General features: G+C 51.5%; 1 protein-coding gene across 3 annotated transcripts; it reads right to left on the bottom strand.

Moving 5' to 3' along the window:
* Nucleotides 1–99: 99 nt before the first annotated feature.
* Nucleotides 100–24,621, bottom strand: LOC137097855 (general transcription factor 3C polypeptide 1-like). 3 transcript variants are annotated; one of them, XM_067473033.1, is made up of 38 exons: nt 24,354–24,621; nt 22,147–22,356; nt 21,868–22,041; nt 20,109–20,252; nt 19,933–20,029; nt 19,586–19,709; nt 19,336–19,494; nt 18,045–18,160; nt 17,625–17,934; nt 17,257–17,375; nt 17,070–17,156; nt 16,541–16,680; nt 15,936–16,089; nt 14,958–15,061; nt 14,366–14,526; nt 14,037–14,282; nt 13,663–13,808; nt 13,321–13,418; nt 12,926–13,022; nt 12,473–12,650; nt 12,197–12,338; nt 8,616–8,748; nt 8,423–8,504; nt 8,133–8,321; nt 6,861–7,018; nt 6,626–6,768; nt 6,364–6,445; nt 6,103–6,215; nt 5,815–5,877; nt 4,774–4,867; nt 4,338–4,510; nt 3,862–4,146; nt 3,417–3,688; nt 2,990–3,276; nt 2,288–2,831; nt 1,895–1,922; nt 1,283–1,475; nt 100–392 (listed from the first exon to the last, which is right to left on the bottom strand). In XM_067473033.1, the coding sequence occupies exons 1-38, from the start codon at nt 24,575–24,577 to the stop codon at nt 156–158; spliced, it is 6,306 nt and encodes a 2,101-aa protein (XP_067329134.1). In that variant the 5' UTR covers nt 24,578–24,621; the 3' UTR covers nt 100–155. The 3 variants fall into 3 exon arrangements, with proteins under 3 accessions (XP_067329134.1, XP_067329132.1, XP_067329133.1); XM_067473031.1 differs by lacking the exon at nt 17,070–17,156 and having other exon boundaries at nt 16,541–16,683; nt 24,354–24,610; XM_067473032.1 differs by lacking the exon at nt 17,070–17,156 and having other exon boundaries at nt 24,354–24,610.
* Nucleotides 24,622–24,673: the final 52 nt, after the last annotated feature.

Here is a 24,673-nt window from a genome sequence, read left to right as displayed (position 1 = left end):
ATCTCCCTGAAGGGACTAAGGGTGAATTCCAAACATAAAAGGCAAATATTCACCAGATATTCACACTTGATGCCACAGCAACATTATAGGAGAAGGGACTCTGTAAAAGAGACACTCTTGCTTTATTTACAAAATAGGAGGTGGCCTCCAAGGGATCAGGGGCCCCCAGCCGAGCCCCACTTGTTCCAGTTGGTCTCGTAGGGGAATACTCTCCCCATCTTGAGGGCGGCCTCCAGGCAGGGCTCATAAAAGGGGGCCTCTTCCTCCTCCTGGCTCAGCCTGCGGGGAGCCCACGGGGGATTCTCCTCCTCTGGGGCAGGGGCCGAGAAGAGGGAGACCGGCCGCTGGGGGGCCAGGCAGCGCCTCCGGATGCAGCCCAGTGACTCCAGTCCCTGCAGAGAGAGGGAGGGAGGGGGAGAAAGCCATTTTGGGGGTCTTGAATAGAATAGGAATAACTTTATTGTCATTGTACATCGTACAATAAAATTAAATGCCACCCCAATGCTCATTATATATGTAGAATTACAAAACATCCATCCTTACACATTTTAATCACTATTGCACAGCCCCTAATGCCACATATCAGTGTAAAAACATAGAGCCCAATATAGTCTCAGCTCCAGGATAAAAGCTCTCTCTCAGCCTATTTGTCCTTGTTTTTATCATCACATCCCATCTGCCAGATGGTAATAATTCAAAAAGAGAGAATAATATCTAGGGTTAGATGGATCCTTAATAATGTTTTGAGCTTTTTAAAGGCAGCAGGCATTATAAAGTTATTTCAAAGAAGGAAGAAGGCAACCAATAATTCTCTGGACAGTCATGGTAAGTAACCCTCTGGAGCACCTTATCTGCCACTGTGCAATTAGCAAACCTTATTTATTTATTTATTTATTTATTTATTTACTGTACTTATACCCCACCCTTCTCACTCCCAGAGGGGACCCAGGGCGGCTTACAAATTATCGCAATAATTCAATGCCAGAACGTAACAGTAAAACACAATATTATAAAACTGTAAAAATATATACATATAAATTAAATTGTCTTTCAAACCATTAAAACATATCAAACATAACAAAAGTCTGGTAATAACTGAGCTTTGTAAAAATTGTTGGTTCCTTAAAGGTCTCAGATAATACTATCTCTGCTGGGCCCTCTTAAGCAACAGTAACACCCAGAAACGTAAAACGAGCCACCCACTCCCCATGATCTGAGTGGAAAGAGGCAGCGGTGAAGGGTGAAAGGGGAGCCAAGGGGCTGGATGGAGGGCCGGACACACCTGCAGGATCTCCCGGAGGGCCAGGGGCTGCAGGACGCCTAAGTAGTGGTGCCGCAAAGCTGCCTCGGTGATCCCAGGCCGAGTGAGGATGTGGCCCAGCACCCCCTCCATGATGCCCTTGCAGACTGGACGGTTCAGGCTCCCGTCCACCGTGCGCCATGGGCGCCCCATGAAGGAGACCCTTTGCCTAGCCCTAAGGAGAGGGAGAACAGTCATCAAAGTGGGAGGATCCCAGCCGGGCCTCCCTCCCTCCCTCCCTCCCATAGAAGCAAGTGTCCTCCATCCCTCTAGGCTCCCCACTCCCAGATTTCCCACTAGTGACAGAGTAAGTACCTGAGGGCAGTGAATTAAAAAAACCCAAACAGTCAATAAAACCCATACAGTAGTTCCTGATGGAGCTGGCTGTGTGGCTCCATCAAAAGTACCCCTCCTGGGCACCTCATAAAGACCCCAAGCAACTTTAAAAAAACAATTTATGTGACAAACAAAATGGCTTGTTTGGATGGCTACCTGGAGCCTTTGTGGGGATTGGACCCTCCCTCCTTCCCTCCTTCCTGCTGGGCCCACTCTGCTCAGGGCAAGGCAGGGCCCATCTTGTTGTTGCTCACTCACCTTTCCTGCTCAGCTGGGCCTCCCTTCCCTGCAGAATATTCCGGGAAGAAGGAGAAATCAAATGAGCATTCAGATAATAAAAACACAACACTGCCTCTCCCCTCCCCTCATTGGCTGGGCACTGTGTCAATCTCAGCCACCAATGTTGAGCTTGGCCGCTCCAGCTGACCAGAGGCAGTGCCACCTTGAACAGCTGTACAATAACCAGCAAGGCAGAGGAGTGCAGAAGGCCCTCAGCGGGGATGGCATTGGAGCCACAGAGTTCCCTTCCCCAAGGCTGCTTTGTTTGGGGCCCTTGGCCAGACCTTCCACCGTCCCTACCTCTCCATTCGCAAGAAGATGGGCTCTGACTCTTCAGGAGAGACAGGCTGCCATTCCTTTCCAGGGCCTTACCGCTAAAAGGTCCAGAGCCGGGATCCCGTTGGGCCTGGTGAGCTCCATTTGGACCTGGGTTGGACTCCTTGTAACCCGTGCCATTCGGGGGCAGCTCCTCTTCCTCACTAGAACGGATCTCCTCTCCCACGGCACTAGTGCAGCTGCTGTCCTCGGTGGCCCCTGACTCTCCAAGGGCCCCTGCCCTACTGGCCTGCGGAGGCTCTTCCAAATGGAGTTCTGTGGCTGCAGCCTCGCTCTCCTCTTCTGTGACTACTTCCACCTTTGGCCTCTTACTTCCTGACCCCTCCTCTGCTGCAGGAGGGGAAGGGGCGGCCCTTTTGAGCCCCTCCCGCTCCTCCTCCCTGATACTGGTGGGCACACTGCCTTCCTGGGGCGAATCCAGGTCCTTGACCCGTTGGCTTGGGCCCTCCCTCTCTTCTTCCTCCTGGTCCTCCTCCCTGAGGTACACTGAGTGCAAGAGCCAAGGGTCAGCGAATCTCCTGGCCACCAGGCGGGGGGAGCTGCCCCCCACTTCCAGCACTTGCTCCAGATCTAGGAGGTCCTGAAGGTTGAAGAGAGAAAAAGACACACAAACACACACAATGAGGGCTTTAAAGGCAAACGTCCTGGGAACACAAGCTTCTCCTAAGCCTACAGACCCACCAACGAGGGTCTGCACTTTCCGCTTATCGCCTTCCCTTCATGGACTAACCAACGAACCTTAAGGTACTGGGGCAAGAGCAGGGTCCGCTCCGCACTGGGCTCTTCATAAATCTGGAACCTCCTGGCCAGGTCCACCTTGCGGACCCCGAAGTGGGAGGCAGCCTCTACCTCGTGGAAGACCTCCAGGGCAGCCCTAACATCCCCAGGGCCATAGGAGAGGCCTTCCAGGGCCTGCGGGAGGGCAGCCAGGTCTCCTCCTCCTGCTTCCTGGGCAGTGAACCTCCTGGTGAATGAGGGGGGCAGGCAGGTGGCCCCCACTGGCATGCGTTCCAGGTCCAACGGCTCTGAAAAGATAGTGTCGTCAGCCAAGGGGCCACACAAGGAAGCCCTGTCCATCCGTAGGTCACCTACCCCAAACATCAGCAAAAGGGCTGACTGAGAGGACCCCCTTTCCCCATTTGGCTGTCCTTCCCAAACGACTGACCTTGGCCAATGAGGCTGCCTGGGGCCGGGGTCTCCCGCAGCTTGACTTTCACTTGGCAGGAGTTGACCACAATGTTGTCGGTGGGGCTCAAGTTCCTGGTGCTGACGATCCCTGGGGCGTAGTAGCCGCGCATCAGCAGGTAGTTGGTGTGCGAGGCCTGGTGCGCCTTCACCTCAATCTGGTGCTTGCTAGACCCACCTCCCTCCTCTGCGTCGTCTTCCTCTTCCTCCTCCTCCTCCTCTTCTTCCTCCTCCAGACCTTCTTTCCCCAGGCTGCAAGGAGCAGAGCAAGGGCAGGGAAGAAGGAGCAGTGGCCCTCAAGAAAGGCCCAGGTAGATCACTTTGAGACACCCCCGGCTTGACCTCCTCACCTGGCAGGAAAGGTCGGCAATTAAGGAAGCCCTGCTCTACCCTTCCCCTCCCCTCCCCATGTTTTTGGCCCTGACCTCTTCACAACCTCGTTCTCCACCATGGTGCTGTCCACCACCACGATCTGCTCTGGGATGGTGACTTCCACGGAGACCAGGCCCAGGCAGAAAAGGGCCAGGATGGCTGCGCAGTAACCTCCGGGGCCGTCCACGGGGAAAGTCACCATTTCGGGGGCAGAGGGAACGTCCTGGTCCTTGAAGGAAAAGCTGGAGGCCTGGTCCCCCTTCCCCGCCTCCTTGAGCTTCAAGAGGAACTGGTAGGCCTCACTGTACAAAGTGGTAGGGAAGCGCCAGGTGAAGACCCTGCAAGGAAGAATAGAAGACCCTGTGAAGACCCTGCAAGGAAGAACCCATTGCTCTTCACTCTGCTGGGAGGGACACAGCATGGGGCAGGGGTGATTACTGGGGATATTGGCTGCCTCTCCACCCAAAAGCTGTGCAGAGGTGCCACCTTCTGCATCAAGCAGGGGGAGGGAGGGAAGCATCGCACGGACCTGTAGTAGCTCTGAGAGAGCTGGTAGGACATGGGGACAAAGGGGAGGGCTCGGTTCTTCTTGGGCCCCAGGCTGTGGTTGCCCCTCCGGCGGTTCACCAGGCTCCTCTTCTGGCACTCCAGGAAGGCCTTCACCAGGGCCTCGTCCTGATACTCCCGGTAGAGGCGGAAGGTCTGCAAGCACAACCAGCTGGACCTCTGTTCTGGCAGATCCTTGCCTCCCTCCCTCCCCCACTTTGGGACTCAGGAGACCTCTCCTAGAGCCAAGCCCCTTTGCCACATCCAGCTCCGAGGAACGGCAAATGCCCCGCCTGAGGAGAGCCTCTATCTGTGCCTGCTTCCCAGCCCCTCAGAGGCCCTTCTAGGTTCCTCCTGGGGATGTCTTCCGTCCACAAGCGAGAGAAGACCATGCGGGCTCCAGAGAGGCTGTCTCTTACCTGGAAGGACTGGAAGGATTTCATCTGGTTGTCGGAGAGGGCCAAGGTGCTCTGGATCAGGTTCTGGAGCACCAGGAAGTGAATGTCATTGATGCTGCAGGAAGAGGGCAAACCTGGTCAGCTGCTGGATTTCTCTTCAGCGTCATTTAAACTTCATCAAAAATGCTTCCTTGAAGGCAGGGCACCAACAGGCAGGCAGGCCAGGCTCCCAGATCCACACCAAAGGAACAGCAAAGAAACGGATGGGGAGTCTGCTAGGGCCCTGGCTATCTCCGCGACCACATTTCCCCCTATGAACTGGCGTGGGCTCTAAGATCTGCCGGGAAGGCCTTCCTCTCACTTCCGTCACTGTCATAAGCACTATTAGTGGGGATGAGAGAAAGGGTGGGGGGGGGGGCTTCTCGGTGGTGGAACTCCTTCCCAAGGGAGATTAGGCTAGCCCCCACCCTGTCCGCCTTCCGCAGGAGGTGGACTACAATACCACATGAGTATTGAGTATATTGTTGGGACTCAGAGGAACAAACAAACACAGCAGATCTCATTTCTTTGGCAGACAAATAAAATATTTCATCGCATAATAGTTGCACTCCCCCCACTTTAAGAACAACCTGAAAACCTGGATGTTCCAGTGTGCATTTGATGATGGTTAGGCCCATGTTCATGTATGACCATCCCTGATTGATCAATAGATTTTACTTAGTACTTTACCCCCAGCCCTGGCCCCATACACTTCTCTTTGCACAAGTCCATGTTCAGCCCTTTCTAATTCTGATCATGCCCATCATATCCCTGGTTATTGGTTGTTAAGGTTGCTTTTGATACATTTCAATGATGTTTTTATACCTTGCTGTTTTTAATTGTTTAATTAGGTTGTATTATGTTATTTTGTTTTAACTGTGTTTTAGTTCTTAAACTTCGTTGTTTCCTCTGGGCTTGGTCCTGCATGTAAGCCGCCCTGAGTCCTTTCGGGGAGATGGTGGTGGGGTATAAAAATAACGTTTTTGTTGTTGGTGTTGCTGTTGTTGTTGTTGTTGGCCTTACCTGCTCAGGACATCATCCTTCTTGCTTTGGCTCGTCTCATCTCCAATGGCCAGGACACGGAACCTGGGTGTGGGCAGAGGAGGGAAAGGGACACACAAATGACCAGTTTCTGGTCATCAAAAGGCTCGGCTATCGTCCTACAAGCCAGAGGGCAGTTGCTCTGCACCTATGACCCCCAGTGTCTGTCCCCACAGGCCTTTCTGAAACTCCCCCTCAGAAGCCCAAGGAGGGATTCTCAGGAAGCACAGCCAAAGAACAATGGCGTTGATGGGAGGGAGGCAGAGTTACCTGCGGAAAAGCTCCTGGAGGGTATCTGGGATGACCGGCCGGGGGTTGCCCAGTGCGGAGCTGAACTTCTCCTTCAGCCGCTCCACAAACTCCTTGAACTCTTCTGAGCAAACCTTTTGACACAAAAGAGGAGCAGGCCACTTCCTGACCAAAACCCACTTTTGGCCACCTGCAAGGGTCATTCCACCTTCCCGTGATGCCCTCCTCCAAGGCAAAATGCATAGAGGGAAAGTGGGGGAGGGGAGCAGGGGACGCCCTGACCTTGGTGTTCTGGTAGTTGTTCTTCCTGCTCATGAAGTCCTCAATCAGAGCCCTGTCTTGGTAGACCTCTGCAAGGCAGACCCTGGGAAAAGGATAGGCCTGAGAACCAGTTTCCTCCCAGGGAGCATTAACCCACCTACGTGCCACTCAGGGAGCCTGGAGGGAAACCCAGAGGAGGGAAAGGACCAGGGAAAGGCAGGGACCTCGGGAACAATGCTCCCGACTCCACAGGATGGCATCGCAAGGGAGGGAGGTCTCTCACTTGTAGTTGAGGTAGGTTTGGGGATTCTTGACAATGTATCGTGCCCTGCGCCCCACGGAATGAGAGGTCTTGTCCAAGGACTCCTCAAAGCTGCTATGCATGATGTCCCTGACCACCTGCCACGGGACGAACGGCCCCTTCACCTGCATTGGAAGCCCCAGTCAGTCTCTAGGCCGCCAAGGAGCCATTCCCTTTGCTTCCAGGCACAAAGCAGCCCCCCCCCCCCCCCGCTCACCTTGGCGTTGAGGACGTTGCTGGCAATCCGGCAAAGCATCAGAAGGCTGTCTTCCTGGACAGTCCAAGTGACCCTCAGGCGGGTCATCCGCTGCAAGGCGCTCTGGTCCGCTTCATCATGGTAGCGCAGCTTCTTGCTCTTCTCTGCAGAGCCCCCATCTGGGGAAGGGCCGGCAACAGAGAGCGTGAAAGAGAGAGACAGAGAGAAACTGACTGTCCAGTCAACAAACTGAATTGCCAACACATTGTTTGTGAGTTCGGTGTCATATGGGTGTTGTTTTTGGATCAGAGAAATGGGGTTTCGAAGGGACTGCAGGGTGGGCTGGGCATCCAAGTCTCTCCCATCTGGTCCCAAGGTGAAGGGTGTTCTGGCCACCAAGAGCCCAACAGCTTGCGCAAGGGCCCAACAGAAAAAAGGGTGGCAGCCTTCAAGAAAGAGAAGGGCAGATGGTCAGGAGAGGCTCAGGAGGGGCCATTTTACCCAGTGGATCCGCAGTAATGGAGTGGTCACATTAGGAAGTCATTCAGGGTATTTCCAGTTGAGGGAAAGAACTTTATATTTCTGGAGGGTGTTCCATGTTATTCCACTCTTTAACTTTCTGGTTCCCTTTGCTCTGTTGTATTATATCTAAGGATTTTCTGATGGTGGCTTTTATATACCAACTAGTAGCTTAAGTACCTGGCACTGCTCGGGTATACATTTTTTAATGGCACATACATTCTAAAATGGTTGTTTGTCAGAAATATTAAACTTAACTGGGTAATTTTGATTACAAAAGTGTGAGTCAAGCACTGAAAGAGTTAGTAGGCCAAAGCCTGTTAAGAGTTAGTGGGCCAAAGCTAATGTTGTCCTCAGGAGTCCGAGGTAAACCTCTGTGTGAGAGAAGCCTCATGCGAAAAAGCTCCAGTGTATGAAGGCTGCTATGTGTAAAGCTACTGTGTATTTTCTTTATTTGCGTTACTGAAACCTTGTTGTTGTACATAGTGCAACCATATTATTGTATTTTGAAGAAAAACCTCCTATGGAAGAGATAATATTGGTCTGTGTATTTTTGTTCTTTCTATCACTTTGGGTAACTGGTGCTGGGCCATGCTGCTGCTAAGTTACTCTGTTGTACATTCATGGGGAGGGTCTTTTGTTAATAAGTCCATTCCATCAACAATTGTATTGAGCAAGTTACACTCTCTCGGCCTGAGGGGAAGTTTTGCCCTTTTAAAATGCATCTCAAACAATCCTGCTTCCCATCCCAGTTGCCCCAGTGGATGCCCTCACCCTTCTTTCTCCTCTTCTTTTTGGCCTTCTTCACCACTTCCTTCTTTGGCCGTCGTCTCTTCTGGCTCTTCCCGCCCCTCACCCTCTTGTTCCGGTTCAAGGCTGCCTCCTTTCCGACCTCCAGGTCCTCCTTCTGCACAGCAGGGTCTGCACCAGCCAGAGCAGCTCCCCAGGAAGCTCCATTTTCCCCTGAAAGGCACCGGGAAAAGTCTGGATGAGACCTCCTGCAAAGGGAAGGAACACAGCCCATAGGACACCCCCCCACACACACACACACTGTGCCTTCTCACCTCTTGCGGCCAGTGGCAGGGAGCGTTTGGTCAGGAAGGTCTGAAGCCGGACTGTGTGCCCCACTTCGGATGCCATGTTCTCCTGGCAAGGAAGCAGAAGCATGGTGAGCGGGAGGGAGGGAAGGAGGGAAGGACTGCAAAGTAGGCTTCAAAAACAATAGTCCCTTAATGAAGGTGCGGCGGAAGAACTCACCTTTTTTGTCTTAATAATGTAACTTGTCCAGATCCAATTGCGTTTCAAGTGGCTGTAAAAGCTGGAATCCAGCCCTCCTGCTCCCAGCCCATCTCCAGGGATCGACCCATCGTCCTGCGCTTCTCGGCTTCCTCTGGGGAGAAGCGGAAGGAGAAGACCACAGTCAGGGAAGCAGCTCCTTTTAGAGGGACACACACATGAATTCCACAACAGAAGCCTCCAGCAGGGCTTCGCTTCTCTCATGGGAAGCAAGGAGGAGTCAGACTGCTGGCCCTACAACCCTGCTCTGAAAGACCTGGAAGTGGGGCATAACCCATTATAGGGGAGAAGAGCGGAGTGGGCGAGGAAGACCTGTTATTTAAATAACAAGGTTTCCACAACACAAATAAAGTCCTTTATACTTCCTTCTTGGCTTCCATGCTGGTTTCTTCCTCATGCAGATAAACTCAACTAACCTATACTGGAGCTTCACACAGTAGCTTTTCTACACACAGCAGCCTTTATACTGGAGCTTTACACATAAGGCTTTACACATGAGGCCTTCAATCTGGAGCTTCTTCAATCGAAGCTTCTCACATCAGGCCTTCTTCATATTCTGCCATCTCATAGACTAAGGCCTACCTCACAATCAGACCTACTAACAATGAGGCCTATTCTTCCACTGAGGTGATCTCTCACACAGAGAGGCTTCTCTCAGACAGAGGTTTACCTCACACTCCCCAGGACAACACCAGCTTTGGCCCACTAACTCTAATAGGCTTTGGCCTACTCACTCTCCTCAGGACGGCACTACCTTTGGTACGCTAACTCTAACAGACTTCGGCCTACTCACTCTCCTCAGGATGGCACTACCTTTGGTACACTAACTCTAACAGGCTTCGGCCTACTCACTCTCCTCAGGAGAGCACTACCTTTGGCCCACTAACTCCAACAGGCTTCGGCCTACTCACTCTCCTCAGGACGGCACTACCTTTGGTACACTAACTCTAACAGGCTTTGGCCTACTCACTCTCCTCAGGATGGCACTACCTTTGGTACACTAACTCTAACAGGCTTCGGCCTACTCACTCTCCTCAGGACGGCACTACCTTTGGCCCACTAACTCTAACAGGCTTCGGCCTACTCACTCTCCTCAGGACGGCACTACCTTTGGTACACTAACTCTAACAAGCTTTGGCCCACTCACTCTCCTCAGGATGGCAATACCTTTGGCCCACTAACTCTAACAGGCTTCGGCCTACTCACTCTCCTCAGGACAGCACTACCTTTGGTACACTAACTCTAACAGGCTTCGGCCTACTCACTCTCCTCAGGACGGCACTACCTTTGGCCCACTAACTCTAACAGGCTTCGGCCTACTCACTCTCCTCAGGACGGCACTACCTTTGGCACACTAACTCTAACAGGCTTCGGCCTACTCACTCTCCTCAGGATGGCACTACCTTTGGTACACTAACTCTAACAGGCTTCGGCCTACTCACTCTCCTCAGGATGGCACTACCTTTGGTACACTAACTCTAACAGGCTTCGGCCTACTCACTCTCCTCAGGACGGCACTACCTTTGGCCCACTAACTCTAACAGGCTTCGGCCTACTCACTCTCCTCAGGACGGCACTACCTTTGGCACACTAACTCTAACAAGCTTTGGCCCACTCACTCTCCTCAGGATGGCAATACCTTTGGCCCACTAACTCTAACAGGCTTCGGCCTACTCACTCTCCTCAGGACAGCACTACCTTTGGTACACTAACTCTAACAGGCTTCGGCCTACTCACTCTCCTCAGGACGGCACTACCTTTGGCCCACTAACTCTAACAGGCTTCGGCCTACTCACTCTCCTCAGGACGGCACTACCCTTGGCACACTAACTCTAACAGGCTTCGGCCTACTCACTCTCCTCAGGACGGCACTACCTTTGGCCCACTAACTCTAACAGGCTTCGGCCTACTCACTCTCCTCAGGACGGCACTACCTTTGGCCCACTAACTCTAACAGGCTTCGGCCTACTCACTCTCCTCAGGACGGCACTACCTTTGGCACACTAACTCTAACAGGCTTCGGCCTACTCACTCTCCTCAGGATGGCACTACCTTTGGTACACTAACTCTAACAGGCTTCGGCCTACTCACTCTCCTCAGGATGGCACTACCTTTGGTACACTAACTCTAACAGGCTTCGGCCTACTCACTCTCCTCAGGACGGCACTACCTTTGGCCCACTAACTCTAACAGGCTTCGGCCTACTCACTCTCCTCAGGACGGCACTACCTTTGGCACACTAACTCTAACAAGCTTTGGCCCACTCACTCTCCTCAGGATGGCAATACCTTTGGCCCACTAACTCTAACAGGCTTCGGCCTACTCACTCTCCTCAGGACAGCACTACCTTTGGTACACTAACTCTAACAGGCTTCGGCCTACTCACTCTCCTCAGGACGGCACTACCTTTGGCCCACTAACTCTAACAGGCTTCGGCCTACTCACTCTCCTCAGGACGGCACTACCCTTGGCACACTAACTCTAACAGGCTTCGGCCTACTCACTCTCCTCAGGACGGCACTACCTTTGGCCCACTAACTCTAACAGGCTTCGGCCTACTCACTCTCCTCAGGACGGCACTACCTTTGGTACACTAACTCTAACAAGCTTTGGCCCACTCACTCTCCTCAGGATGGCAATACCTTTGGCCCACTAACTCTAACAGGCTTCGGCCTACTCACTCTCCTCAGGACAGCACTACCTTTGGTACACTAACTCTAACAGGCTTCGGCCTACTCACTCTCCTCAGGACGGCACTACCTTTGGCCCACTAACTCTAACAGGCTTCGGCCTACTCACTCTCCTCAGGACGGCACTACCTTTGGCACACTAACTCTAACAGGCTTCGGCCTACTCACTCTCCTCAGGACGGCACTACCTTTGGTACACTAACTCTAACAGGCTTCGGCCTACTCACTCTCCTCAGGATGGCACTACCTTTGGTACACTAACTCTAACAGGCTTCGGCCTACTCACTCTCCTCAGGACGGCACTACCTTTGGCCCACTAACTCTAACAGGCTTCGGCCTACTCACTCTCCTCAGGACGGCACTACCTTTGGCACACTAACTCTAACAAGCTTTGGCCCACTCACTCTCCTCAGGATGGCAATACCTTTGGCCCACTAACTCTAACAGGCTTCGGCCTACTCACTCTCCTCAGGACAGCACTACCTTTGGTACACTAACTCTAACAGGCTTCGGCCTACTCACTCTCCTCAGGACGGCACTACCTTTGGCCCACTAACTCTAACAGGCTTCGGCCTACTCACTCTCCTCAGGACGGCACTACCCTTGGCACACTAACTCTAACAGGCTTCGGCCTACTCACTCTCCTCAGGACGGCACTACCTTTGGTACACTAACTCTAACAAGCTTTGACCTACTCACTCACTCTCAGGACGGCACTACCTTTGGCCCGCTAACTCTTTCAGTGCTTCACTCACACATTTGTAATCAAAAACACCCAGTTAATTTTGATATTTCTGACATTTTCCTCTTTCCCTGAGAAGCAGCCCAGTTTGAACCTCGGGTGAGACGCACGTGGAGTACTCCAGCATGGCGCACTTGCGCTCCAGGTTGTGCTTATGGGCGGCCGACTCTTGCTCCAGGGCTGCATCCAGGACGGTGCCAGCCTCCTCGGCTTGGGCCCCGCTCCGCTTGACCCGCGGGTGGCGAACGATTCCTGAAGGAAGCAGGAGGCCCCCGTCAAAGGTTAGGAGAGTAGCCAGAAAAGCCACAGAATGCTCCAAATGGCCCTGGAGGGGACCTAGAGAGCAGTGGGGCCCGGAGGCTGAGGGACAGCGGCAAGACGGATACCTAGTGGGGTGTTGAGGCAGACGCACTGCAAGTCGAACCAGAAGTTCTCCACATCGTGCAGGGAGTTCAGGACGTAGAGGCGCCTATCGAAGGGGCGGCTGCTTTGGGCCAAGTTGTAGTGGGGTTCGCAGACAGTGGTGTCCACAATGGAGGCCTTCTTCTTCAGGTAGACAAACACCTGCAGAGGAACCCACAAGACCCAGGTCAGGGATCTGCCCCAGGGACAGTTGACAGCTCTTAGGGAGCCCTCTGCATTCTTTCCTGCCACCTCTGTCTTAAACTTTGGGGTGGTTTGTTCCGTCTTGGGCTTTTCACAGCAATATCTGTTCACCAGCCAGTGCCTTCCTGAGGCTGAGAGAGTGTGACTTCTTGCCCAAGGCCGCTCCCTAGGTTTCAAGGCAGAGCATCTGACCCCAATAGTCCCTGCACCTCGCTGCCTCAGAAATAAATCACCTGGTCCTTTTCTTGGAATTTCTCTGTGGGGCCAAACTGTACCAGCCCCATGTAACACAGCCGCTGCAGGCATTCCACAATGCAGAAGATGTATCTCCTGGAGAGGGGCAAGAAGGAAGTCTGGTGTCAAAACCATTGCTGAGTCAGCCATCATCGTTCGGTTGTTTTTTTGGTCATAGTAAAACTTCTATCCTCAGTTCTTAAAATCCTGCCAACTCATCCCACCCAACAGTCCTCAGAAGCCTGACAACTGGGATGTTGTGGCCTCGAGTGAGTACAACAAAGTGCGAAAAAAATGCCTATGTTTAAGAGCATCCACAATCAGTACTCATCCACCCCCAACTCCTTCTCCCCTCAAATTAAACCCCACCCAAAAAATATGAGCTATAATTCACCTCTTGTACAGGAGTTTCTGTCGGATGGATCTTGGGAGGTATCTGATCAGTGTGTGTTTCTTCAAAACATCATTTAAATAATCCTCCAGGCCATCCACCTAGAAGCAATTTTTACAGTTAAATTTTCATGACTCGGGAATGGCAACTGAGCAACTACAACAGTTACTTGCATTGTCAGAAAACCTAAGAGTAGAAATATGTTGACCAGCAGGGTCTCTGGGGGAGAAGGATCTTTGCCTGCTGCTCTCAGATGTTAACGTAGACACAACTGGGGAACCACTTGTAGCCAGCCCCAAAGAGGCCCCTCCAGAGCCAGAGTCCCACAGAACGAAGGCCCCTCACCTTGTAGCTGACTTGCATCATCTGGACAAAGAGAGAGAGTGGCAAGCAGAGGAGGATGTCACTGACCAGAGCCCATCCATGGCCAAACTCCCTGTGGAACGGCAGGGGAGGGATGTAGCGCATCCAGGAGGCGCTGTCCACATATACTGTGAGGAAACGGGGAGGAAAAGTGATCTCAGAGTCCCAACCGGCTGCGTTTGTCTGTGTCTTATATGTGTGTGATGCATGCTTTCCCCTAATGCACCCTTTGCTCTGGGGCTGCATCAGGAGGCGTCCGCAATCCTGCTCCCAATTGCTGAAATGGGCTTCCACGGAGCATATGGTGGCACTCCCACTCCGGTCCCCTCCACACACACATCATACTGGGTCCTTACCGGCCTGCTCTCCGAGCTCCACCTCCACTTCCAGGGCCGAACCCTCAGCGGATCTTTCCAGGCCTTTCATTTGGTGCTCCTTCTGCCCAGGTGGGGATTCAGCACTTGTGCCGGGCTCCTTGCTGCCACTCGTGTCCCGAAGGTGGTGCAGGGGATGTCCATAGACGAGGTACCACAGGAAGATGTGGATCATCTTTAAGCGGGGCATTTTGGGCAAGAAGCCCAGGGAGCGGCCCAGGCCTGGCACTGGAGGCAAGCGGAGGCCAGCGTCAGGAAAGGCCCTTGTCACCCAGTCCCATAGAGAGAACCAGAGAAGACCCTGACTGTACCTATCTCGGGGTGGTAGCTGAACTTTGCGATCTGCGCCTTCTCCCCAGACTTGCACGGAGATGAGCGGCCCTCCATCTCCTTCAAGGCGTCCCCAGTGCCAGCCTCCTGGCTTCCTTCTCCAAGGCAGTCCTGAGGCGTGTGGGTCTGCGGGGGTTTAGTCCTGCCATCAGGAAAGGAGAGGCAGATCACACTCCAGTTCCAGGGGCTTGTCCAGCAGGCCCAGGCCAACCCTTCCGAGGGGCTCCCTGCTTGAACACCTGCCAGGCCATGGCTCCTACTGGCCACCTCCCACTTTTCCCTGGAGTCTTCTGTGGAAGATGGAACTCAGGAGGGGAGGAAGCCACACCAATCATGCTTTGGATGGTTAGAGGAGGGAAACACAAGCCCCCCCTCCCCCCGAAGGAGACCTCAAGAAGGGAAGCTGGGGCTTCCAGGGAACAGGAGGAGGGTGCCCTGCAGACCCCCTTGGCCCATCCTGCTTCACAGGGAGCTTCTTCTCACCACAATCACCCAGGCTGCTCTTCTAGCCCCCCCCCCCTCCACTCTGTGCAGCCCCCTTCTACTCTCCCAGGCCTTCCTTCTGCAACCTGCCTGTTCAGAGTACTCGAGTTGGAGATGCGGAAGCGCACTTGCTCAATGGCACTTTTCACCAGGGGGTCGCTGGGGTTCACGGAGGGGTCCACCACAAACTCAACCTGTAAAGCAAGGTGCAGGTGAGGAGAATGGCAGCCCCACTGGGGACGACACTGGGGACAAAGATGCTGGGGCCATCTCTCAGAAATATTAAAAATTAACTAGGTATTTGTAATTACAAAAATGTGAGTCAAGCACCGAAAGAGTTAGTAGGCCGAAGCCTGTTAAGAGTCAGTGGGTCAAAGCCAGTGTCATCCTGAGGAGAGTGAGCAGACTGAAGTCTGTTAGTGTTGGTTTGCCTCAGTGAGGGAACTTCCCAGTCAGTGTGAGGAGGCTTCTCTGTGAGGCAAGCCTCACTGTTATTTATTTATTTATTTATTTATTTATTTATTTATTTATGGTATTTGTACCCCATTTATTCTCTACCCCCAAAGGGGGACTCAGGACGGCTTAAGGCCACTACATCTCAATTACAACAATATAATCACAATCAAATATCAAGTATGAGGAAAGCCTGATATGAAAAAACCTGGTTTGAGAGAGGCCTCGTGTGTAAAGCTCCAGTGTATAAAGGCTACTGTGTGTAAACCTACTATGTATTTGTTTATTTGTGTTATGGCAACCTAATTCTTGTAAATAGTGCAACAATATTATTTTACTACAAAGAAAAGCCTCCTTTGGAAGAGATAACGTTGGTCTGTGTGTTTTTGTTCTTTTTATCACTTTGGGCTACCGGTGTTGGCTCAAGCTGCCACTAATAAGTTACTCTGCTGTACATTTACAGGGAGAGTCTTTTGTTAATAAGTCCACTCACCCAACATCATCTCCCATGCCTTTACCAGAATGACAGGCCCTCCCAGTTCATGGCTTCCCAGGCTCTCGGCTGGATCACGGGGGGAGCGTGGGCCCACATTCTTCGGACATAGAGCCAGGTACCTTTTTGCTGATGCCGTCCTGGATCACGGTGGTGCGGTAGAGGCGCAGGAGGCCTTCCTGGGAGAGCTTCTGCACCAGGCGGACAATGGACTTCTTGCAGCACCGGGTCAGGACTCCTTCCTGCTTCTCCTGATCCATGATCATTTTCTGGAGCCTGGAGGAAGAGAGACAGTCAGAGGAACCTCTCAGCAGGAACAGCATTTCTTGCCAGAAGAGAAAGAGAGTAGGAAGGGGGGATCTCATGCCATTGTGATGAGCACAAGCCGCTCCTCATTATATATGTTGTTTTAATTTTTTTAAAATTGTTGTTTGCTTTTAATTGTTATTTGGGCATGGAATAATGCAAATTATGTAAGCCGCCCTGAGTCCCCTTCAGGGTGAGAAGGGCAGGATATAAATGTTGTAAATAAATAAACAAATAAATAATTTTCCAACACACAAATGCAGGTGAAGGTGGATGTGACACAAAGGGATTAGTAGACAAACAAACAAACCAAGAAGCCATGCTCATCTTCACAGAAATCTGCCTTTCTCGAGAGATGAGACTGGGGCAGAGGGAATAATCCTGTCCCCTATTCCCGCTCCCCAACCCGCCCCAGACTTACGCAAAAAAGCTCTCAATGAGGCGAAGGTTCCGGACGGCCTCTATGATGAGGTTCCTCCGCTTCAGCAAGCGGTAGGTCTCATGCGACCGCTCTGCCGCCATGGTCCGTGAGCGCTTGACTTTCTTCTTCTCATCACTGCCCTTCTGACCAAGGGACAGAAAAGGCTGGTTAAGCAGAGTGGGAAGCAGCAAGCGAACCCTCAGAAAGCAAGGAGTAGGCTCTGGGCAAGACGATGGAAGGTCCCAGGTGGATGTCCACAGGAACACAAAAGCCCTTTCCACCTGACCCCCCACTTTTTGGTGTTATGTGCCTTCCATTCATAGTGACTCTCTCTTCAGGGTTCTGGACAAGATCTAGCTGATATAGATTGGCCACTGCCATTTGACGCTGAGGGAGTGGGACCTGCCATACTCCCCCAGTGGGCTTCTATGACTGAAGGCAATTGAACCCTGGAGTCCAATACAAAAGCCACAAGGCAAGGCAGACCCTTGAGCTCCCCCTCTGCCACAGCCCTGTTGCGATCACTGACCGGTTGCCTGCTCTCCTCCAGGAAGGAAGCCATTCCAAAATTTCCTGTGTTCCAACTCATTGCACAGCCTTGTCCTCCCTGAATGCCCTACAAAAGGTACCTGTAGGGTCATTGCACAGTCTTGACCTCCCTGGTTACCCTACCAAAGGCACCAGCAGGGCACAAGCAGACTGGGCTTTCTTCTTACTTTGGGAGTTTCCGGCCTGACTTCCTCCACCACAGCGATGGCACCGACGTCCTCCTCAACCAGCACACTGTCTGAAAGAGAGGTTTCCTGTCCAAGGGTCTCCAGAGTGGAATCGGCATCTGTCAAGTGATCAGGAATCTCATTAGGACATTCAGAGAGGCCTGAAGGAGACAGCTGCCTCCAAACTGGCACCTCCTGGGTTTCAGAAGAAAGGCAACTGAACTGCAAATTCCTGCAAACCTCCTTGGCCAAGGCTCTGTTCATTGCTAGGGCCACAGCAGAGATGGATTTGTGCTGTTCAAGCCTTCCTGCAAGCTCTTCTCCCAATGCCCCTCACCTCCCTTCTCTTTGCAGAACCAATACTGCACCTTTCAGTTGTGATGAGTGGCCCAAGCTTTCTCCTACGTTGAAACTCAGCCTCAGCCGAGGGCTAGAACTCTTTGTCCCTCCGCCTTCTCTTTCCTCTTCCTCTTCCTCAGAGACAAGTGTTTCCTCCTCCACTGGGGAAAGCTCTCCTCCCAGCAAGGAGTCCTCCTGGGATGCAGAGGCGCTGGCCATGCTCAGCTGCTCGCTGCGGGCCTTCTCCCGCTCAAACTGCCGGCTCAGGTTGCTCTCCTCCGCAAACGCGCAGGTGATGTACTTGGTTGTCCTCTGCCGGCCTTCATCCTCCATAAATCCCTGAGCAAGGAGCAAAGCGGACGTTGGTTGCCAAGAGGCTCAGGATGGAACCCTTCCTGCGGGGAAGGCAGGGGCAAAGAAGAGCTGTGGCAGCAGAGGCCAGCCTTTACCTTGATCACCTTGTACCTCTCCAGGAGGCGACACAGCATCCTCGCTTCCAGCCGCCCCACATTCATGGCCGCTCGAAGTTCCGCCTGGGAAATGCCTTTGGTCCCCCAGCTTTCAACTGAGGAGGAGGAGAAGGAAGAGAAAGCTGAAGCCCACAGTGCCCCAAATCCAGGTTAACTGCTTAGCAAAAAATCATCTAATCCCCAGACACAATGAAGCACCAATCAACAGGGCTGCACTGTTCAGTAAGGGAGCAGGGGAAGAAGCCTGGATTGGGTTGATGTGAGTTTTCCGGGCTGTCTGGCCATGTTCCAGAAGCATTCTCTCCTGAGGTTTCGCTTACAACTATGGCATCCTTAAAGATTGTGAGGTCTATTGGAAACTAGGCAAGTGAGGTTTATATATCTGTGGAAAAATGTCCAGAGTGGGAGAAAGAACTTTTGTCTGTTGGAGGTAAGTGTGAATGTTGCAATTGGCCGCCTTGATTAGCACTGAATGGCCTTGCAACTTCAAAGCCTTGCTGCTTCCTGCCTGAGGGAATCCTTTGTTGGGGGGTAATAGCTGGCCCTGATTGTTTCCTGTCTGGAATTCCCCTGGGTTTTTTTTAATGTTGCTCTTTTAGAGTTTTTTTAATACTGGTAACCTGATTTTGTTCATTTTCATGGTTTCCTCTTTTCTGTTGACATTGTCCACATGCTTGTGGATTTCAATGGCTTCTCTGTGTAGCCTGACATGGTGTTTGTCAGTGTGGTCCAGCATTTCTGTGTTCTCAAATAATATGCTGTGTCCAGGTTGATTCATCAAGTGTTCTGCTATGGCTGACTCCTCTGGATGAAGTAATCTGCAGTGCCTTTCGTGTTCCCTGATTCATGTCTCGGCATTGCTGCATTTGGTGGTCCCTATGTAGACTTGTCCACAGCTGCATGGTATTCGGTAGACTCCTGCAGAGGTGAGATGATCCCTTGTCCTTTGCTGAACGAAGCATTTTCTTGGTGGGTCTGTAGATCATTTGTAGGTTGTGTTTCTTAATCAGCTTCCCTAGGCAGTCGGTGGTTCCCTTGATGTATGGGAGAGAATGCTTCTGGAACATGGCCATACAGCCTGGAAGACTCACAGCAACCCAGTGATTCCAGCCATTAAAGCCTTTGACAACACATTGAAGCCTGGATTCTCAGGGCCAGAGGTAGCCATGGAAGGCTAGCTGCTTGCAACTCGAAAAGGGAATGGCTTCACCAAGAAAGAGGTAGGCAGGGCAGGGGAAAGCCCCCCCCCCCCTCAAAGTGCATCACCTACTCAATTCATACGCTTGTGACAGCATGTCCCTCTCATACACAATGTCCACTGGCTGCACACTTTTATTGATCAGCTCTTCGTCCTCCTCATCGTGGTAATCGTCCACCTTCTTCCGAAATTCCTTCACCAGCTTCAGGCAACGGACCACGACATCAGTTCCTGAGAGCAAATTCACAGCTCAGACAGTTCCAGGAATGAAAAATGAAAACGGCACTGTGAAAATGCACACACTCATCCAGCACTCTCTTACCCTTCTTTGTCTTGAAGGGGCCCTTATTTGGGCTGACATCCTGCAAGGGGACAGACACGATCTTGCCCAAGCCAGCGTTCAGCATGTACTGGCAGAGGCGCTTAGAGGTCTTCTCACAAACACCCTGTAATGAGAGAAACAGGCAAGGCTGTCCTTTTGGTCTCTAATAAGGAAGGCTGTGACCAGGACTTGGGGCCTCCTGCTGGGAAGACCGCTCTCCAGTGTTCCCTCCTGAGTGAGGCCCTTGTGAAGCAGCTCTTTCCCTCTATAGACACTTCCCCTGGAGTCCAGAGAGCAGGCAGTGCCAAGACAATGGAGGGAAAACCGGAGAGAGACCAACCACTCACCAGCTCCTCCTTAATGTTTCCCAGCGTTTCCATTCGACTTGGTCGACTGCTTAGCATGCTGGAGAGCTTCTCCATCAGGATGTCATATTTGCTCCTCCTAAAACCCAAAGGTGTTGTAGGGAATCATTGAAAGAGGGAAGGGCCCAGTTCCCCTCTTCCCTGGTGTGGGCAGATACCTGTCAACATGGAAGCGGGTCAGAAGAAGAAGGATGGAGTACTGCTGGCCCCCTGATGGCAACCGGATCACATGGGACTGCATGGAGATGAGCCCATTCCGGTCCAGCACCTTCCGGTGGTAGTGAAGCTTCCCAGCATCCACCCTGTGAAGACATACAGGTAGCCTTCATCTTAACAGACTTAAAAAGCTAAGCTGGCCTTGAAAATTTTAAAAACAGAGTAGCTCCGTTGAGAGGCTTATACACGCCATTAAAGCAGCATTTCTCAACCTGGGGTTGGGACCCCTGGGGGATCTCAAGGGGATCACCAAAGACCACTAGAAAACACAGTATTTTCTGTTCGTTATGGGGGTTCTGTGTGGAAAGTTTGCCCCAATTCTATTGTTGGTGGGGTTCTGAATGCTCTTTGATTGTAGGTGAACTATAAATCCCAGCAACCACAACTTCCAAACGCAAGGTCAATGCCCACAAACCCTTCCAGTATTTTCTGTTGGGAGATTGGTGTGCTAAGACTGGTTCATTTCCATTGTTGGTGGAGTTCAGAATGCTCTTTGATTGTAGGTGAACTATAAATCCCAGCAACTACAACTCCCAAACATAAGGTCAATGCCCACAAACACCTCCAGTATTTTCTGTTGGGAGATCGGTGTGCTAAGACTAGTTCATTTCCATTGTTGGTGGAGTTCAGAATGCTCTTTGATTGTAGGTTAACTATAAAGTCCAGCAACTACCAAATGACAAACCCACCAGTATTCAAATTTGGACGTATCAGGTATTTGGGCAAAATTTGGTCCAGTGAATGAAAATACATCCTGCCTATCAGATATTTACATTACAATTCATAATAGTAGCAAAATTACAGTTATGAAGTAGCAACGAAAATAACGTTATGGTTGGGGGTCACTACAACAAGAGGAACTGTATTAAGGGGTCGCAGAATTAGGAAGGTTGAGAAACACTGCGTTAAAAAATGCTTTTGGTATCTCCATCTCTGGCATCAAACTGGGAGCCAATCAAAGCTTTAAAAAAAAAAAAAGATCGGAAGTAGAATTCTATCAGTACAATGTGGGAAGTGCGGATGGGTAAAAGTGGATATAAAGTAAGGATATTTTAAGCATATTTTGTTATTGTCTTCTTCATTGATCTAATACAAAAATGGCTTCTATGATATCAATTCTTGCAAATCTAAACTAAAATACGAAAATAGATAAGCAGGTGTAGAGTGAATGGAAGCAAAGAAATAAGAGTTAAGAAAAGGAATACTGATTAAATCTCAGGTGGAAACAAACACAAACACAGTGGCATAAAAATGCCACAAAATGTCAGAGCTGGACAAGACAACAGAATAGCAGCCTCTCATGCAGAGAGTCCTCTCCAGGCTGGAGACAGGGACTCATATTCACAATTTCATGTTGTGAATTCCAATCTACACTTTAACAATGGATTTTAACTTATATTTTAACTTTGTGTAGATTGCTGCATGTCTTTTAACAGTGTTTTATCTCGTTTTAATTATGTTGTATCCCATCTCAAGCCTCAGGGAGAGGCAGGTTGTTATTACTATAATAATAATAATAATAATAATAATATGTCCTTCCTCTGACAATAAATGGAGCAAAGAGCCACCTACTGACCATGACTTCTTATTTGAAAGTGGTGCTGAGGTCCCTCTGGAGCTCCCCTGCCATCACACTTATTATTATTCCTTCCCCTGGCAATAAATAGAGCAAGGAGTTATGTGCTGACCATGAGTTCTTACTTGAAGGCGGTGCTGAGGTCCCTCTGGAGCTCTCCCTGCCATCGCGCTCTTCCGAGGCGCTCCAGAATGCAGTAGGAGAAGTCAGGGAGTTTGAGGTCTGGGTCACCCTCCCATCCAATCAGGGTCCGTTGCCGCAGGACCTGGGAAGCCACCAGCACCAGCCGCTCTCCCCACCTAAAGGGCCACAAGGCAAGTCTCAGTGCCGACCCGGACTCCGGGACTTCATCACAGTCACACCACAAGTGGCAAAAGGCCAAGGCCCCAAGGTGCCCCACTCACTTCTCATGGGCCTCCTCATAAGTGCAGCAGGGCCGCAGGTCGCTAGTCCGGACCTGCTCTGTAATGTCCAGCCTCTCATGGAAGTAGCGGCAGGACCCCTGGATGCCTTCACTGTGGTCCAAGATGATGTGGACAGGATAGATGTCCTCAAAGGGGGAAGGGTCCCTCTTGCTCTCCAGGATCCCCGTATCGGGGTTAATTTCTTCATACCTGAATCCAGGAGAACAGAGTGGACTTTTCTCAGCCTCCTTGGGTTTCGAAAACACAGTAGAGAACTAATAGCAGTGTTTTAATCTGTGCTGTAGGTGTCTAACAGAAGTCCTTTTAGCTATACTTTACCCTGCCTGGAGCTGTGAGGAAAAGGGGGATGTGTGTGAACATATTATTATTATCATTACTACTTTTGTTGTTATTATATTTGTTCCTCTTCTTAATATATAAAGGCAGTCCCCAAGTTACAAATAAGAGAAGTTCTATAGCAGTGGTTCTCAAACTTTCTAACACTGTGACCCCTAAATATGGTTCCTCATGTTGTGGTGTTCCCCAACCATAAAATTATTTTAGAGAGTGCAAAGCAGGTGAGGCAGGCTTTGTGCAAGGTCAGGCCTCGCGCAAATGAGCCCTTGCCTGGCCCGTGCTCTTGCTGGCCAGCAAGAGCGCGAGGCAGGTGAGGGCTCCTTCACGCTAGGCCTGGCCTTGCACAAAGCCTTGGGGGTTGGGCCAAAGACGAGGGGGCGGGGCTAAAGGAGGCAGCCTCGCGACGCCTCTAAAATGGCCAAACGACCCCCTTGGGGGTCGCGACCCCCAGGTTGAGAACCGCTGTTCTATAGATTTGTTCTTAAGTTGAATTTGTATGAAAGTTGGAACAAGCACATTTTTAAAATGTAAGCTCCACAGGCTGCCAGTCTGCTTCCGAACATAATTCCAAGTGTCTGAACATATCCTCTCTATGAACCATCTCGGAGGTTAACATTGTCCTGGGAGGCCCTGCTCTCAGTCCCACCTCCCTCACAGGTGTGGCTGATAGGGACGAGAGCCAGGGCCATCTCAGTGGTGGCCTCTTGACTATGGAACTCCCTCCCCAACAAAATTAGATCAGCGCCCTCCCTCCTGGCCTTCAGAAAAAAGTAAAAACTTGGCATGGGACCAAGCCTTTGGGCAGTAAGCAATGCAAGGAATTTTTTTTTATTTTTTTAGAGGGTTTTTTTATACCGATCTTCTCACTTCGAGAGGGACTCAGATTCGGTTCACAACATGTGTCAAATACAAATTTACAACACACAATGCATTATCAAAAAACATTAAAAACATATTTCAATGAACAGTATACAATATACATCATCAACATCACAGATATATATAAGCCAGGTCGTCAGAACATTAGTCGTAGTTCACAGTTAGTCATGCTTCTTCCATATAAGCCCACATTGACTCAGTTATCAAAGGCCAGGTCCCAAAACCAGGTCTTTGTTAGTTTTCTGAACGTCAGGAGGGAGGGTGCGGTTCTAATCTCCAGAGGGAGGGCATTCCAAAGCCGAGGGGCCACCATCGAGAAGGCCCTGTCTCTCGTCCCCACCAACCGCGATTGTGACAGTGGTGGGACAGAGAGCAGGGCCCCCCCAGACGATCTTAAGGACCTTGATGGTTTGTAGGGGAGAATCCGTTCAGACAGGTAAACTGGGCCAGAGTCGTTTAGGGCTTTGTAGGTCAAAACCAGCACTTTGAATTGTGCTCGGAAGCTAATTGGCAGCCAGTGGAGCTGGTGCAACAAAGGAGTTGTGTGCTCCCTGTACCCAGCACCCGTTAGAAATCTGGCTGCCGCACGTTGGACTAACTGCAGCTTCCGGGCAGTCTTCAGAGGCAGCCCCTGGTAGAGAGCGTTGCAGTAATCCAAATGGAATGTAACCAAAGCGTGTACTACCGTGGCCAAGTCAGCCTTCCCAATTATTAGGGATTATGTGCAATTGATTATTTAACATTTGGAACAGCCTTGGACTATGGTTTCTGGATTATGTGATTTTAATATTTATATTAATATGTTTTTAACTCCATGTCATAATTGCCTAGATTAGTGATTCTCAACCTGTGGGTCTTCGGGTGTTTACCAGCTTAAGCGGCTGAGAGGGAAAAGGAAGGGGCCTGAGGCTGTTAGGAATGGTGGGAGTTGGAGTCCAAAACACCTGGAGGAAGGGCCCAAGTTGGCTCACCGGTCGTAGAGGTGGAGCGGGGGGCGCGGCTCGGGGAGGAGGGCGAAGCGGAGCTGGGGGTGGGCGGCCAGCGAGGCCCAGAGCAGCGCCCGGGTCTGGGCTCCGAGGGGCGCGAGCGGGAAGGGCGGCACGCGGGCGGCCAGGCGCTCCCAGAGGGCTCCCGGGGTGATGCCGTCCAGCCCCTCCAGCGCCACCTCCTCCAGCGCGGCCCACAGGGCGTCCATGGTCGCCACCGGCGCCCACTGCGCAGGCGCAGCCGGAAGGAGGCCCGCCGGGGGACTCCGCTCCGCCAATAGGCAGAGCGCAGCGCGCCGGAAGTG

The sequence above is a fragment of the Anolis sagrei genome, chromosome X, assembly GCF_037176765.1.
Source record: "Anolis sagrei isolate rAnoSag1 chromosome X, rAnoSag1.mat, whole genome shotgun sequence".
Classification (NCBI taxonomy): Eukaryota; Metazoa; Chordata; class Lepidosauria; order Squamata; family Dactyloidae; genus Anolis; species Anolis sagrei.
Note: the sequence above shows the minus strand (reverse complement) of the source record. Positions and strands in the feature narration are given on the sequence as shown.

Coding starts and splice junctions, on each gene's coding strand:
- LOC137097855 (XM_067473033.1), bottom strand. CDS start 24,577: ATGGACGCCCTGTGGGCCGCGCTGGAGGAGGTGGCGCTGGAGGGGCTG. Junction 8,505..8,615: donor ACATTATTAAGACAAAAAAG/GTGAGTTCTTCC, acceptor CTTCCTTGCCAG/GAGAACATGGCATCCGAAGT. Junction 1,476..1,894: donor GGCCCAGCTGAGCAGGAAAG/GTGAGTGAGCAA, acceptor CCCTCTCCTTAG/GGCTAGGCAAAGGGTCTCCT.